Source organism: Salmo trutta, chromosome 34, assembly GCF_901001165.1.
Source record: "Salmo trutta chromosome 34, fSalTru1.1, whole genome shotgun sequence".
In the NCBI taxonomy this organism is placed as follows: Eukaryota; Metazoa; Chordata; class Actinopteri; order Salmoniformes; family Salmonidae; genus Salmo; species Salmo trutta.
In genome coordinates this window covers 23,390,682-23,407,974 of record NC_042990.1, presented here as the reverse complement: position 1 = coordinate 23,407,974, position 17,293 = coordinate 23,390,682, and the positions used below count along the sequence as shown (strand labels likewise).

At 44.7% G+C, this 17,293-nt stretch overlaps 1 protein-coding gene across 2 annotated transcripts in view; it reads right to left on the bottom strand.

The window, feature by feature from the left end:
• LOC115173834 (growth factor receptor-bound protein 10) overlaps nucleotides 1-17,293 on the bottom strand; it is a 55,044-nt gene that overhangs the window by 2,363 nt on the left and 35,388 nt on the right. Inside the window, exons 1-12 of one of the 2 annotated variants that reach the window (XM_029732279.1) lie at nucleotides 13,846-13,944; nucleotides 11,032-11,188; nucleotides 9,572-9,687; nucleotides 8,990-9,064; nucleotides 7,242-7,379; nucleotides 6,984-7,094; nucleotides 3,728-3,826; nucleotides 3,540-3,617; nucleotides 3,322-3,438; nucleotides 3,125-3,191; nucleotides 266-353; nucleotides 45-138 (exon numbers count right to left, since the gene is read on the bottom strand). In XM_029732279.1, the coding sequence (XP_029588139.1) occupies nucleotides 45-138; nucleotides 266-353; nucleotides 3,125-3,191; nucleotides 3,322-3,438; nucleotides 3,540-3,617; nucleotides 3,728-3,826; nucleotides 6,984-7,094; nucleotides 7,242-7,379; nucleotides 8,990-9,064; nucleotides 9,572-9,687; nucleotides 11,032-11,188; nucleotides 13,846-13,890 (1,185 nt within the window). In that variant the 5' untranslated portion in view covers nucleotides 13,891-13,944. Of the gene's footprint in view, nucleotides 1-44; nucleotides 139-265; nucleotides 354-3,124; nucleotides 3,192-3,321; nucleotides 3,439-3,539; nucleotides 3,618-3,727; nucleotides 3,827-6,983; nucleotides 7,095-7,241; nucleotides 7,380-8,989; nucleotides 9,065-9,571; nucleotides 9,688-11,031; nucleotides 11,189-13,845; nucleotides 13,945-17,293 lie in introns of those variants that run through there. The other variant, XM_029732278.1, reaches the window with a different exon arrangement.

Sequence of the window (17,293 nt, the reverse complement as noted above, 5' to 3'; positions counted from 1 at the left end):
AGGAAGTGGAACAGAATAGAGGTAGATGAGTATAAAGAACTGACCGGTAGGATCTGGAAGTGTCTGATCTTCTGGTGGTGGCACAAGGTCAGGACAAACGCCTTGGGGTTACTTTGACTGTCTCTCAGCAGGAACAACCTGACACATGCACACATAAAACATTTTCACTTATGCTGTACATCTATACATAGGGATGGTCCGTGGGTACTAGGATGGATGGATGGGAGGGTGGCTTAAGAATGATAATACAGCTTCTAAGTCTTACCCGTCTACTTGTCCTTGTTTCATGATCATCTTGTGGGACTCTTCTCTAATAATGCGACCATGGAACCATAGCTGTGTTCTGTGGATCACTGAAAGACAACATCAGGTTTCAGGTGTCTGAAAGCCATTTTCAGCTTTCAATGTATAAACACAAGATGTGCACTATACAGCTTTACACATGCAGAAATACAAGCAGTCTGCATCCAAAATGGCACCCTTTCCCTATATAGTGTTCTACTTATGACCAGGGCCCATAAGTACTGCACAATGAAGGAAATAGGGTGCCATTTGGGACGTAACCACAGATGTAGGAACTGCTTCATATTCCACTTGTGTAACAATACACTCCATTAAATCAAATGTTATTTGTCACATGCGCAGAACAAAACAGGTAACCTTACAGTGAAATGCTTACTTACAAGCCCTTAACCCTTAACCAACAATGCAGTTTAAAGTAAACATTATTTTTTTTTTTATTAAAGAGCAGTATAGAGGTCCTGGATGGCAGGAAGCTTGGCCCCAGTGATGTAGTCTTCCTTTTCCTGTAGTTATCAACAATCATCTCCTTTGTCTTGATCACATTGAGGGAGAGGTTGTTATCCTGGCACCACACGGCCAGGTCTCTGACCTCCTCCCTATGGGCTGTCTCATCTTTGTCGGTGATCAGGCTTACCACTGTTGTGTCATCGGCAAACTTAATGATGGTGTTAGAGTCGTGCCTGGCCATGCAGTCATGGGTGAACAGAGAGTAGAGGGGACTGAGCACGCACACCTGATGGGCCCCCGTGTTGTGGATCAACGTGGCAGATGTGTTGTTACCTACCCTTACCACCTGGGGGTGGCCCATCAGCAAGTCCAGCATCCAGTTGCAGAGGGAGGTGTTTAGTCCCAGGGTGGAGTGCAATAGAGACTGCATCATCTGTGGATCTGTTGGGGCGGTATGCAAATTGGAGTGGGTCTAGGGTATCTGGGATAATGGTGTTGATGTGAGCCATGATCAACCTTTCAAAGCACTTCATGGCTACAGATGTGAGAGCTTCGGGTCAGTAGTCATTTAGGCAGGTTACCTTAGTGTTCTTGGGCACAGGGACTATGGTGGTCTGCTTGAAATATGCTGTCAGGGAGAGGTTGAAAATGTCAGTGAAGACTCTTGCCAGTTAGTCAGTGCATGCTCGGAGTACACTTCCTGGTAACCCGTCTGGCCCTGCAGCCTTTTGAATGTTGACTTGTTTAAAGGTCTTACTCACATCGGCTACGGAGAGCGTGATCACACAGTCGTCCGGAACGGCTGATGCATGCTTCAGTGTTGCTTGCGAGCATAGAAGTAATTTAGCTCATCTGGTAGGCTCATGTCACTGGACAGCTCGTGGCTGTGCTTTCCTTTGTAGTCTGTAATAGTTTGCAAGCCCTGCCACATCCGACGAGCGTTGGAGCCGGTGTAGTATGATTCAATCTTAGTCCTGTATTGATGCTTTGCTTGTTTGATGGTTCATCGGGGGGCATAGCGGAATTTCTTATAAGCGTCTGGGTTAGAGTCCCGCTCCTTGAAAGTGGCAGCTCTACCCTTTAGCTCTGTGCGGATGTTGCCTGTAATCCATGCCTTCTGGTTGGGGTATGTACGTACAGTCACTGTGAGGACGACATTGTCGTCGATGCACTTATTGATGAAGCCAGTTACTGATGTGGTGTACTCCTCAATGCCATTGGAAGAATCTGTGCAAGAAAAACAGTCCTGTAGCTTAGCATCTGCGTCATCTGACCGAGTCACTGGTGCTTCCTGCTTTAGTTTTAGCATGTAAGCAGGAATCAGGAGGATAGAGTTATGGTCAGATTTGCCAAATTGAGGGCGAGGTAGAGCTTTGTACGCGTCTCTGTGTGTGGAGTAAACGTGGTCTAGAGTTATTTTTCCTCTGGTTGCACATTTAACATGCTGATAGAAATGAGGTATAAACGGATTTAAGTTTCCCTGCATTAAAGACCCCGGTCACTACGAGCGCTGCCTCCGGATGAGTGTTTTCCTGTTTGCTTAGGAACTAATACAGCTCATTGAGTGTTTGTGCCAGCATTGGTTTGTGGTGGTAAATAGACAGCTACGAAAAATATAGATGAAAACTCTCTTGGTAAATAGTGTGGTCTACAGCTTATCATGAGATACTCAGATCTCAGGCGAGCAAAACCTTAATATTAGATTTCGTGCACCAGCTGTTGTTCACAAATATACACAGACTGCCACCCCTTGTCTTACTTGAGGCAGCTGTTCTATCTTGCCGATGCAGCGTAAACCCCGCAAGCTGTAGGTTATCTGTGTTTATCGTTCAGCCACGACTCGTGAAACATAAGATGTTACAGTTTGTAATGTCCCGTTGGTAGGATATTCATGATCGTAGCTTGTCTATTTTGTTATCCAATGATTGTACGTTGGCTAATAGGACTGATGGTAGAGGCAGATTACCCACTCGCCATCAGATCCTTACAAAGCACCCCGACCCCGACCCTAATCCCAGATATCTCCGTCTCTTTCTCATGCGAATGACGGGGATTTGGGCCTTGTCGGGTGTCTGAAGTAAATTCTTTGCGTCCGACTTGTTAAAGAAAAAATCTTTGTCCAGTACGAGGTGAGTAATCGCTGTCCTGATACACAGAAGCTATTTTCAGTCATAAGAGACAGTGGCATAAACATTATGTACAAAATAAGTCACAAATAACAATAGCACAATTGGTTAGGAGTCCGTAAAACGGCAGCCATCTCCTCCAGCATTACTAAGCATTTATGAAGTTACTGTTAAATGTTGTTACTAGTGTAATTATTACAGTACTACTACCCAGGTATAAGAGCAAAGTAATGTAAAGTGTAGGGTACCTGAGCTGAGAGAAGATGGGTGGAGGAGGCTGGGGCTGCCCAGAGCATTCATACGGTGACCCCGTTTCTGACGGCAGGAAAGATAAACAAACAAAACTATTTTAGATTCAGAATGATAGAAGTACACCTTCTTCTTAGTCTGAGTTTCCCAATCTTCCATCCCATCCAGTTCCTCTCCTTCATACTCTCCTCCTCACCCTCCATGTCTGTCCCTCCTCCACCGCGGCGCTCTGTGCTTCCAGAGGGTTCTCTATGACGCGTCCCGTCCTGCCAGAGAAGTCCATGGCCACCAGAGAGTTCTCAGACACACTCCTCTACAGAGACAGAGAACTTGTCTGAGCCACGCTACCGCTCTCCAATAGATCCTAGTTTACTTAAATAGAGTAGGGAGTAGAAACGTGAATAGGAGTCTTACCACAGGAGTAGAGAAGTGTGAGACAGGAGACTTCCGCTGCTGGGGACTCTTGTAGTTCTGATACAGTAGTATCCCATACTGTCAAAACAGAACATATATGTAGCGCACAACAAAATACATTTTCAAGTAATAAATATAAATGAAACATCAGTTATACAGAAGATTCTGTGTGTGTGTGTGTACTGTACCTTTAACAGTCTGAAGGCAGTCATCCAGCAGGTTCTGCTCTGTTCATCTTCGGCACACAGCATCCTCAGCTCCTTGCACTCACTCCTCACCTTACTGGGCTGTCAATCAAACAATCAGCCAATCACAGAACCTTACCGGGCTGTCAATCAAACAATCAGATGTTCAGTTAGACAAACCGTCAGTCAGTATTCACTAAATCTATAACTAGATATTGCTTGAAGCTCTTGAATATTCTCTCCAACTAAGATCACTGTCCGGTATGGCAACTGCTTGGCATCCGATAGAAAGGCGCTACAGAGGGTAGTACAGCCCAGTACATCACTGGGACCAAGCTCCCTGCCATCCAGGACCTCTATACCAGTCGGTGTCAGATGAAGGCCCTAAAAATTGCCAAAGACTGCAGCCACTCTAGTCATAGACTGTTCTCTCTGCTACTGCACGGTAAGCGGTACTGATGCACCAAGTCTGGAACAAACAGGACCCTGAACAGATTCTACCCCCAAGCCATAAGACTGCTAAATAATTAGTTAAATAGTTAACCAATAGCTGCCCAGACTATCTGCATTGACCCTTTTTGCACTAACTTTAACTCATCACATACTCTGCTGCTACTGTTTACTATCTGTTACTTTATTCCTAGTTATATGTATATACACTATGTGGACACCTAAACACAATAACATAATGTCAAAGTGGAATTATGTTTTTTGACATTTTTACAAATGAACTACAAATGAACAGGTAAAATGTCTTGAATCAATAAGTATTAAACCCCTTTGTAATGGCAAGCCTAAGTAAGTTAAGGAGTACAAATTTGCTTAACAAGTCCCATAATAAGTTGCATGGACTCATTCTGGTGGGCACTAATAGTGTTTAAAACAGTGTTTTTGAATGACTACCTCATCTCTGTACCCCACACAAGCAATTATCTGTAAGGTCCCTCAGTCGAGCAGTGAATTTCAAACACAGATTCAACCACAAAGTCTAGGGAGGTTTAACAATGCCTCGCAAAGAAGGGCACCTATTTGTAAAAAAAAAAAGAGAAGAAATGTTGAACCTTTATTTAACTAGGTAAGTCAGTTAAGAACAAATTCTTACTTACAAAGACAGCCTACCCCTCCGGCCAAACGTCCTCCGGCCAAACCCGTTAAATTTTTTTTTAAATCATTTTTGGGTGTGTTGATATACCATCTAAAGTGTAATGAATAACTTCACCATGCTCAGAGGAGTATTCAATGTCGGACGACGCTGGGCCAATTGTGCGCCGCCCTATGGGACTCTCGATCACGGCTGGTTGTGACACAGCCTGGGAACGAACCAGGGTCTTTAGTGATGCCTCTAGCACTGCAATACAGTGCCTTAGTCCGCTGCGCCACTCGGAAGACATTGAATACTCCTCTGAGCATGGTGAAGTTATTCATTACACTTTAGATGGTATATCAACACACCCAGTCACTACAAAGATGATTTTTTATTTTTTTTAACCTTATTAACTAGTCAAGTCAGTTAAGAACAAATTCTTATTTACAATGACGGCCTAAGATACAAGCATCCTTCCTAACTCAGTTGTCGGAGAGAAAGGAAACCGGTCAGGGATTTCACCATGAGGCCAATAAAGACTAAAACAGTTACAGAGCTTAATGGCTGTGATAGGAGAAAACTGAGGATGGATCAACAACGTTGTAGTTAATCCACAATACTAACCTAATTGACGGACTGAAAAGAAGAAAGCCTGGACTGAATAACATATTCCAAAACATGTATCCTGTTTGCAACAAGGCACTAAGTAATACTGCAAAAAACATTTTGGCAAAGCAATTCACTTTTTTGTCCTGAATACAAAGTATTAAGTTTGGGGCAAATCCAATACAACACACACGGTGTACCATTCTCCATATTTTCGATCATAGTGGTGGCCGCATCATGTTATGGGAAGGCTGTAATCATTAAGGACTGTGGAGTTTTTCAGGATAAAAAAATAAATGGAACAGCGTTAAGTACGCTAAGTACAGGCAAAATCCTAGATAAAAACCTGGTTCAGTCTGCTTTACACCAGACACTGGGAGATGAATTCACCTTCCAGCAGGACAATAACCTAAAACAAATCTACACTGGAGTTGCTTACCAAGAAGAGAGTGAATGTTCCTGAATGTTCCTGAGTGGCCAAGTTACAGTTACAGTTTTGACTTAAATCTACTTGAAAATGGTTGTCTAGCAATGATCAACCACCAATGACAGAGATTGAAGAATTGTGAAAATAATAATGTGCAAATGTTGCACAATCCAGGTGTGGAAAGCTCTTAGAGACTTACCCAGAAACACTGACTGCTGTTATCGCTGCTAAAGGTATTGACTCAGTGGTGTGAATACTTATATAAATGAGAAATATCTGTATTTCATTATCAATACATTTGCAAAAAAATAATAATAAATACATTTTCCCTTTGTCATTATGGGGTACTGTGTCTAAATAGAAAAAACATGATTTAATCCATTTAGAATTCAGGCTGTAACACAAACTGTGGAATAAGTCAAGGGGTATGAATAGTTTCTAAAGGCCAAGATATCGTTACTCATTGTGTATTTATTATTACATGTTTTACTATTTCTATTATTTCTCTATTTTCTTTCTCTCTGCATTGTTGGGAAGGGCCCGTAAGTAAGCTGTTAGTCTACACCGGTTGTTTATGAAGCATGTGACAAATAACAATTGATGTGTGTCAGGCTCAGTGTGTCCTAGCAGGCCCTGTCCCAGCCGATCCCACTAGGCTGAGCCAGGATAACCTGGTTACCTCCAGGGATAACCCCCGCAGAGGTACACACATCACAGGACTGTCTGTCTGCTACCTGGGGCCGTGTGTGAGTGTCCCACACACATCACAGGACTGTCTGTCTGCTACCTGGGGCCGTGTGTGAGTGTCCCACACACATCACAGGACTGTCTGTCTGCTACCTGGGGCCGTGTGTGAGTGTGTCCCACACACATCACAGGACTGTCTGTCTGCTACCTGGGGCCGTGTGTGAGTGTGTCCCACACACATCACAGGACTGTCTGTCTGCTACCTGGGGCCGTGTGTGAGTGTCCCACACACATCACAGGACTGTCTGTCTGCTACCTGGGGCCGTGTGTGTGAGTGTCCCACACACATCACAGGACTGTCTGTCTGCTACCTGGGGCCGTGTGTGTGAGTGTCCCACACACATCACAGGACTGTCTGTCTGCTACCTGGGGCCGTGTGTGTGTGTGTCCCTCACCTTGATACAGAACTGGTAGTCAGTGGGGGCGTTGTGCAGCTTCCTCCCTGTGGTCACTGTGAACACACAACTGTCCTCCAGGTCTGACAACAACTGGAGGTGTCTGGGCTCCTAGAGAGAGGATGGAGGGAGGAGGTTTGAACAGTCCTTTCTTGGAGTAGTTTCTTTAGTGTAGTGCACTATACAGATAATTGGGCACTAGGGCACTACACAGGGAATGAGAAGTCCTTTTGGACACATCCCTAATCTTATTCCTACCTTGGAGGATCCTTTAGTGGAGTAGTAGAGTCCAGAGCGTCTGAGGAACATGGAGAGTCTCTTCCAGGACTTCCTGCCAGACTCCTTCAGATAGAGGAACCCCTGCACCTCCGGACAGCTGCTGGAGTTTAGGAAGTTCTGTACCAAAACACACACGGGAGTGAGTAAGGACTCTGTGGAATGTGTGCTAGTGGATGTGGGTGGGGATAGAGGTGTGCATATGTGTACATGCACAGGTCAACATTCACAAGGCCACGGGACCAGACAGGTTACCAGGACGTGTGCTCCGGGCATGTGCTGACCAACTGGCAGGTGTCTTCACTGACATTTTCAACATGTCCCTGATTGAGTCTGTAATACCAACATGTTTCAAGCAGACCAGCATAGTCCCTGTGACCAAGAACACTAAGGCAACCTACCTAAATGACTGACAAACCCGTAGCACTCACGTCCGTAGCCATGAAGTGCTTTGAAAGGCTGGTCATGGCTCACATCAACACCATTATCCCAGAAATCCTAGACCCACTCCAATTTGCATACCCCCCATCGAGATCCACAGATGATGTAATCTCTATTGCACTCCACACTGTCCTTTCCCACCTGGACAAAAGGAACACCTATGTGAGAATGCTATTCATTGACTACAGCTCAGCGTTCAACACCATAGTACCCTCAAAGCTCATCACTAAGCTAAGGATCCTGGGACTAAACACCTCCCTCTGCAACTGGATCCTGAACTTCCTGACGGGCCGCCCCCAGGTGGTGAGGGTAGGCAACAACACATCCACCACGCTGATCCTCAACACTGGAGCCCCTCAGGGGTGCATGATCAGTCCCCTCCTCTACTCCCTAGTCACCCACGACTGCATGGCCAGGCACGACTCCAACACCATCATTAAGTTTGCAGACGACACAACAGCCGACAACGACGAGACAGCCTATAGGGAAGAGGTCAGAGATCTGGCCGTGTGGTGCCAGGATAACAACCTATCCCTCAACATAATCAAGACAAAGGAGATGATTGTGGACTACAGGAAAAGGAGGACCGAGCATGCCCATCGTCATTGACGGACTATTTGCATTGTCCCGACACCCCCAACCCCTCTTTTACGCCACTGCTACTCTCTGTTTATCATATATGCATAGTCACTTTAACTATACATTAATGTACATTCTACCTCAATTAGCGAGACTAACCGGTGCCCCCGCACATTGGCTACCCGGACTATCTGCATTGTGTCCCACCACTCACCAACCCCTCTTTTACGCTGCTGCTACTCTCTGTTTATCATATATGCATAGTCACTTTAACCATACCTACATGTACATACTACCTCAATTAGCCCGACTAACCGGTGCCTGTATATACCCTCGCTACTGTATATAGCCTCGCTACTGTATATAGCCTCACTACTGTATATAGCCTCGCTACTGTATATAGCCTCGCTACTGTATATAGCCTCGCTACTGTATATAGCCTCGCTACTGTATATAGCCTCGCTACTGTATATAGCCTCGCTACTGTATATAGCCTCGCTACTGTATATAGCCTCGCTACTGTTATTTTTCCCTGTCTTTTTACTGTTTCACCTAATACCTATTTTTTACTTAGAAATCGCACTGTTGGTTAGGGCCTGTAAAATAAGCATTTCACTGTAAGGTCTACACCTGTTGTATTCGGCGCGAGTGACTAATAAACTTTGATTTGATGTGTGTGCACTAGTGCATGTGGTGGAACAGTACTCCACCTGTAAGAGCTGTGACTGGGGGATGGAGCCGTTAGATACCTGACACCATGCCACCATCTGCTCCGGAAAGAAGTTCTGGAGAGAGATAGAGAGAATACAGAAGAATGAGAGAACAGAGAGCAAAATACTTCAGGGACTTCAGTATCACATTAGTGATGGAACCACTATTAAGAGGGTGTGTGAGAGAATGAGAGAGAGAGGGGAGAAGAGCGAGAGAGGAAGGAAGGAAGGGGTGAGAGTAGTTGAGAGAGGGTAGAAGGAGAGAGAGAAAGGACAGGGGAGAGAGAGAGAGAGAGAGATGGAAAGAGGAGAGAGAGAAAGGAGAGAGAGAGAGGATAGGGGAGAGAGAGAGAGATGGAGAGAGGAGAACGATCCAGAGTAGATGCAGTATGATCTCACCCCCTGACGTAATCCCTTGGCGAGTGTTCATACACACACACACACCCCTACCTTTTGTGTGATCGACATGGTAGTTTTACTGTAGTCATTACCAAAGCACTGAGGTGAGGTCACTCCCTCTTGCTGAATCACCTCAGGCAGTGTGTGCGACTGAGTGTGTGCACGTGTGTACAGAGGACTCACCAGGGGGTTCCTGAAGAATTCATACTTGGCATAGTTCTTCCTGAAGAGGAATTTACTGTCGCTGGTCATAGAGGCTTGAACCTGAACCACCAACTCATGGTCCTCCAGACAGCGCTCTGCAGAGGGGAGGGGGAGGAAGAGGGAGAATAGAGAGATCAGCCATTAGCCCATTTATTTGCATTGCTACAGTTGGTTATCACACTTGTTTCCAGTATCTGAACTGCCACTGGAAAAGAGAAGAGGGAAGAGATTGGTAGGCTGTGAGCACGCACGCGTGAGAGAGAAGCAGGTTTTGGCATTGCAGTAGGATGATGTCATATATTTAACTTGATTGGACAGAGAAGCCGAGCCCAGTTCTCCTGTCCTCTCCCTCTCCTTTCACCCTACCACCCAATCCCCTCCCTCCCTCTCTCTCTCCCTCCCTCCCTTTGTCTCACCCTCTTCTTCCCATCCATTTCTCTACCTCTCACTCTCCCACTCTCCCTCCCTCCCTCCCTCCCTCCCTCTCTAACTCTGTCTCCCCTCCCTCTAACTCATCCCCCTGTCAAAGCACAGTCAGAAATAACTGTAGTTTGTATGAAAAGCTGAAGTTGACTATTGAGAGTAATAGACCTCGTTTATTGTTAACGCTCTCTAGTTTGATGTATAGGCTAGAAGTCTGTTCTCCTTTCTCTCGCTCTTGATCTTGAGATCACATGACTCCAGCTGATTGGAGACCCATATTGACACGTTCCAAGTCGGACGGACGGGCGGACGCACACACACACAGTGCTAAAACCCACAGTTGCTCAAAAAGGATTGAACCCATACCGTGCCTCACTGCTGGCTAACACAGAGCTCAAGGTGTGTGTGTGTGTCTACGCCACTCTGTCCTGGCGTCTAGCAGGGGAATTTCCTGTTGAAGTAGAGGGACAGAGCTGATTGTCTGAGCTGTCTGGGGGCTCGAACAATGCAGCCCTGGGATTGGCTGTTTGCAGCATTGGCCTGATACTGACACCGTGCCTCTGCACCCTTCCCCCTCTCCCTCTGCACCCTTCCCTTTCTCTGCGCTCCTCTCACATTCCATCTCTCCCATACAGTTTTTCCAGAAATTACGATGATCTACCAAGTATAAAACAGTCTTCTATTCCAGTAACAGTCAGTAGAGATAGGAAAGCTTGGTGGAAAACAGGATAGAGAATAAGAGGGAGGCAATAAAAGCACACTAAAAAGGTGAGGCAATAAAAGCACACTAAAAAGGTGAGGCAATAAAAGCACACTAAAAAGGTGAGGCAATAAAAGCACACTAAAAAGGTGAGGCAATAAAAGCACACTAAAAAGGTCACAGAAGGTTAAACAGAACTGTGGATTTTATGTGATTGAAGCTTTTAGGTAGCTAGAGTCTACAGTATATGCTTCCTTAACACACACACACACACACACACACACACACACACACACACACACACACACACACACACCGAGGCCCAGTAGTGGGTGATGCTCCACCAGGCTCCAGCTGTTGTCATCCAGACAGTGGCTCTTATAGACCAGAAGCTGACACACGTCTCTGGCCCTCATATCAGCCGGCACCTCCACCACCTTCCCTGCTCCATCCTCACTGTACACCTTGATGATCTGCACACACACACAGCGAGAGAGAGAGAAATATTGCGTTCATATAAAAACAATATGACAACGTCCCTGTCCCATCATCACTGTTCACCGTTATTTGAATGAAAGGTCACAAAATACATTTACAGTCATTTACAAACAGGCCACTGTAAAGAGCAGTGGAAACATCAAGGGCCGGTTAACCGTTAAGCCCACGGACTAAAAGGCTCAATATGACTAGGCTAAATCTGTGTCCAGGAAATTGGCATATAGAGCTGCTAGAAACTGTCCTTCTGAGCTCAAACTGTAACACTGCAACTATAATGCATTATGATGGAGTTATAACACATTGTAAGACTTGTCATAAGCATGACTGTATGCCTTATATTCATGTCATAATAATCCAGACTAAATAACGGCCATTTTGAGTCAGTTGAAATGTTAATAAAACAGCCTAGTCCTGATCGCCACTGAGCTGTTAGACTTAGTCCTACTGTGTGTCTGTTTCACAGACTGACACACACACTTTGTATCTGTTCTACGTTCTATCCAGATGGTTGAATCCGGATCCTGTGGTACAGACTGTTCTCTCTGCTATCACATGGCAGGCAGTACCAGCCCGCCAAATCTAGGTCCAAAAGGCTCCTTAACAGCTTCTACCCCCAAGCCATAAGACTGTTGAACAACTAATCAAATGGCTACCCAGACTATTTACATTGACCTCCCCCTGCTACTCAATGTTTATTATCTATGCATAGTCACTTTACCCCCACCTACATGTACATATTACCTCAATTACCTGGACTAACCTGTACCCCTGCACATTGACTCGGTACCGGTACCCCTGCACATTGACTCGGTACCGGTACCCCCGCACATTGACTCGGTACCGGTACCCCCGCACATTGACTCGGTACCGGTACCCCCGCACATTGACTCGGTACCGGTACCCCCGCACGTTGACTCGGTACCGGTACCCCCGCACATTGACTCGGTACCGGTACCCCCGCACGTTGACTCGGTACCGGTACCCCCGCACGTTGACTCGGTACCGGTACCCCCGCACATTGACTCGGTACCGGTACCCCCGCACGTTGACTCGGTACCGGTACCCCCGCACATTGACTCGGTACCGGTACCCCTGTATATAGCCTCACTATTGTTATTGCTTACTTTTTTCACTTTAGGTCATTTAGTAAATATTTTCTTCACTCTTATTTTACTTAAAACCACATTGTCTGTTAAGGGTTTGTAAGTAAGCATTTCACAAGGTCTACACCTGTCGTATTCGGCACATGTGACAAATATAATTTGATTTGATGTAAATGAGGATATTCTCGAATGCTGACCATGACCATGACATACGGTTCTTGTCAGAAAAACGGTTGACCCGTGGTTACACTTACGCACCTGAACATACACATTTAACAATATGCCTGAGATACAGTATACACACACACCATAAATACATACTCTACCAATCAAAGGTTTTTAAAACACCTACTCATTCAAGGGTTCGTCTTTATTTTTACTTTTTTCTACATTGTAGAATAATAGTGAAGACATCAAAACTATGAAATAACACATATGGAATCATGTAGTAACTAAAAAAAGTGTTAAACAAATCTAAATATATTTTATATTTGAGATTCTTCAAATAGCCACCCTTTATTTAATCGTTTTGATATCTTCACTATTGATCTACAATGTAGAAAATTGTAAAAATAAAGAAAAACCCTTGAATGAGTAGGTGTTCTAATACTTTTGACCGGTAGTGTACATAAATACCTCTGAGATATACGCACTAAACATATGCCTGAAAATATACATACATTCACCTAAACATACACAGTACTCACACTTAAAAATACACATACACACTTAACGATATACACACACACAAATATTCACGCCTCAAAAACACAACCACATTTACTCAAATTCACACATACACCTGTGAGCAAAACCCTATTGATAGAGATATCTCTATCTAACCATCTCTCCATCCTAATCTTCTTCCTCCCAGCAGGGAAGTGTGTGTGTGTGTGTGTGTGTGTGTAAGGGTGGGTGTGAGCGTGTTGTGTGTGTGTCCACAGAAAATGTGCCTAAATTTCCATCATTAAGTTTTATCCCCAAACCCATCAAGACACGACACTAGAAACAAGTCCAGAGTAGAACACAGAATCACATGACACTACAAACACCATAGTAAAACACAGAATCACACAGCAATAGAAACACAATAGTAAAACACAGAATCACACAGCAATAGAAACACAATAGTAAAACACAGAATCACACAACAATAGAAACACAATAGTAAAACACAGAATCACACAACAATAGAAACAACTCCACGGTAGAACACAGAGAATCACAGGAAACCAAAAGTGACGCCACAGCTCTCTCTGCCTCCTCCTTCCACCGTCTCAGCCCAGTGCCCAGGCTGTGTCTTGACCATTACAGGACAGAGACAGGACAGCAGAGAACACAAAGGGTACGCACTAGAAAGGAGACTCCAGAAACAAAAGAAAAGTATTTATTGCGTCTCTTAGTAGTTTGAGAAAGTTTCTAAATGTGGAATGTCATCACTGCTAAAGTTATACACACACACACACACACACACACACACACACACTCTACCCACACACAAGCTACCCACTACATACAAACATGCTTACCTCTACAGCCTGAAAGAGGCAACAGTCAGGAGAGCACGATGGCATTTTCACACTGAGCCTCACTTTACTGAGACAGAGAGAGAGAGTGGAGTGAGAGAAAGGGGGAGGGATAGGGGGAAGGAGGGGAAAGGAGAGGAAGAGAGGGAGGGACTGAGAGGTAAAGTGAACACGAGATTGGCAGAGGGAGAAGGCGCGACGGAGGGGACATTGAAATAGAACAAGGAATATTGGTGGGGGAGAGAGACAGGGAGAGAGAAGGAGAGAGGGAACGAAAAGGAGAGAGAGAGAGAGAGAGAGAGAGCACTTCCTCTCATGCTGGGCAGGATAATGCCTGAATGCTCCTCTCTCTAAGACTCAGCCAGTGGATTAGTGTGGTGTGTGTTTGTGTGTGTGCGTCATGCGTGCAGAGAATTCACTTCATGTCACACACGACGTACAAACAAATGCATGCACGCACACACACACACACACACACACACACACACTCATAGTCACGCATCTCCAAACATTTTCTAGCTGCCTCACGGTTTCAATTTCTCCTATCAGACCAACCTTCCCCCTTTGTTTTCTTCCCTCCCCCTCTATTCTCCTCTCCATTCCAGCCCTCTTCTCCTCTACAGATGAGTGTGAGATGGAGGGATGAAGGGATGAAGGGTCAGGTATGGAGCAGTATGAGGAACAGGTATCTGTTGTCTTTCATGGGGCTGTGGGGGAGAAACAGTTTGGTCACTAGTTAAAGTGGAAGAGTCTGTAAAGAGTTCTTTAGTTTTAGACTGGGATTACGGGTCAGCTATAGGGGCTGGCAGACAGGAGAGGGGGGAGAGAGAGAGCGAGAGAGACTGGGGATTGCTCAGCTATTCTGCTGAGAGAAAATGGAAGATAAAGAGGAGAGAGGGAGGGGGGATTAAGTGAGGGAGAGAGACAGTGAGTGACAAATCATTTGATATTTATTTAGATTCTAGTTTATCCATTGATTTATTATTTTAGTTTAAACTGAATAAAATCTAGCAATTATTCAAGTGTATAAATTGTGAATAACAATAATAATGAGACTAGTGCTGAGCAACTAGTGCTTTGAGGTCGGTTCAAAAATGTGTTATTTGTTTCGTGCTGTTGACGAGCCCAGAGAGCAAATCAAGCCTACCACTGGCCAATCAGATAGTTCAGATCACAGTTTCCTTGAGCCTATAGACAGGAAAAAGAAGCCTTGAGCGCACAGCAAAGTTGATACTGTGACACACACACACACACACACACACACACACACACACACACAACCAGTCAGAAGTTGACACATCTACTCATTCAAGGGTTTTTCCTTTTCTTTTTACTATTTTCTACATTGTAGAATAATAGTGAAGACATCAAAACTATGAAATAACACATATGGAATCATCTAGTAACCAAAAGACTGCTAAACAATAATATATTTAAAATTATCTGTTTTTCGAAGTAGCCACCCTTTGCCTTGATGACAGCTTTGCACACTCTTGGAATTCTCTCAACCAGCTTCATGAGGAAGTCACCTGGAATGCATTTCAATTAACAGGTGTGCCTTGTTAAAAGTTAATTTGTGGAATTTCTTTCCTTCTTAATACGTTTGAGCCAATCAGTTGTGTTGTGACAAGGTAGGGGTGGTAAACAGAAGATAGTCTTTTACCAAATAGGGCTAAGTCAATATTATGTCAAGAACAGCTAAAATAAGCAAAGAGAAACGACAGTCCATCATTACTTTAAGACATGAAGGTCAGTTAATACTGAACATTTCAAGAATTTTGAAAGTTTCTTCAAGAGCAGTTGCAAAAACCATCAAGCGCTATGATGAAACTGGCTCTCATGAGGACCGCCATAAGAAAGGAAGACCCAGAGTTACCTCTGCTGCAGAGGATAAGTTCATTAGAGTTACCAGCCTCAGAAATTGCAGCCCAAGTAAATGCTTCAGAGTTCAAGTAACAGACACATCTCAACATCAACTGTTCAGAGGAGACTGCGTGAATCAGGCCTTCATGGTTGAATTGCTGCAAAGAAACCACTACTAAAGGACACCAATAAGAAGAAGAGACTTGCTTGGGCCAAGAAACACGAGCAATGGACATTAGACCGGTGGAAATCTGTCCTTTGGTCTGATGAATTTTTGGTTCCAACTGCCGTGTCCTTGTGAGACGCGGAGTAGGTGAACAGATGATCTCCACATGTGTGATTCCCACCGTGAAGCATGGAGGTGTGATGGTGTGGGGTGCTTTGCTGGTGACACTGTCAGTGATTTTATTTAGAATTCAAGGCCCTCTTAGCCAGCGTGGCTACCACAGCATTCTGCAGCGATACGCCATCCCTTCTGGTTTGCACTTAGTGGGACTGTCATTTGTTTTTCAACAGGACAATGATCCAAAACACACCTCCAGGCTGTGTAAGGGCTATTTGACCAAGAAGGAGAGTGATGGAGTGCTGCCTCAGATGACCTGGCCTCCACAATCACCTGACCTCAACCCAATTCAGACGGTTTGGGATGAGTTGGACTGCAGAGTGAAGGAAAGCAGCCAACAGGTGCTCAGCTTATGTGGGAACTCCTTCAAGACTGTTGGAAAAGCATTCCAGGTGAAGCTGGTTGAGAGAATGCCAAGCGTGTGCAAGCTGTCATCAATGCAATGGGTGGCTACTTTGAAGAATCTCAAATATATTTTGATTTGTTTAACACTTTTGGTTACTACATGATTCCATACGTGTTATTTCATAGTTTCGATGTCTTCACGCTTATTCTACAATGTAGAAAATACTAAAAATGAAAATCCTTGAATGAGTAGGTGTGTCCAAACTTTTGACTCATACTGTAAGCCATGTTCTCATAGACCTCAGCTTTAAACCGCTTTTAGTAAGGACACGTGAAGTTGTGTGTGTGTGTGGGTGCGTGCGCAACTGGCTCTCACTATCTCACATCCGAATTAGACGTTCAACCATGTTTCTCAAACATCAAATTTGGAAGTATTTAAGGTTACGTTTAGGCATTAAATCTCAAAAACAACATCGATGGATTTGAACTTGCAACCTTTGGAATCAGAGGCATAAGGTAGACGGTAACAGCACTCACTGTTGCCCCTAGTGGCCAGTTTCCACCTCATCTCCCAACATCCACAGACATGGATGGACGTCAAATACTGACTTGTATCACAGGTGACCTGGCTGGCGTGTGTGTGTGTGTGTGTGTGTGTGTGTGTGAGAAGGCAGTTTCCCAGACAATGGGAATGGCCAGTCTTACACAAGTCTCAGTCAGGCCCTCTGGGTTAGCTGCCCTCACCACTGCCTGTCTTGGTTTACTTTGGCATCTGTGTGTGATTGATTGAGTCAGTCCATCTGTAATGTAATTCTTGATTTTAAACGAGCCCAGAGGCACAAGTCTTTTTTTAGAACATCAAATAAAAATGTGGAAGACTGAAGCCAAGGGTTACAGAAA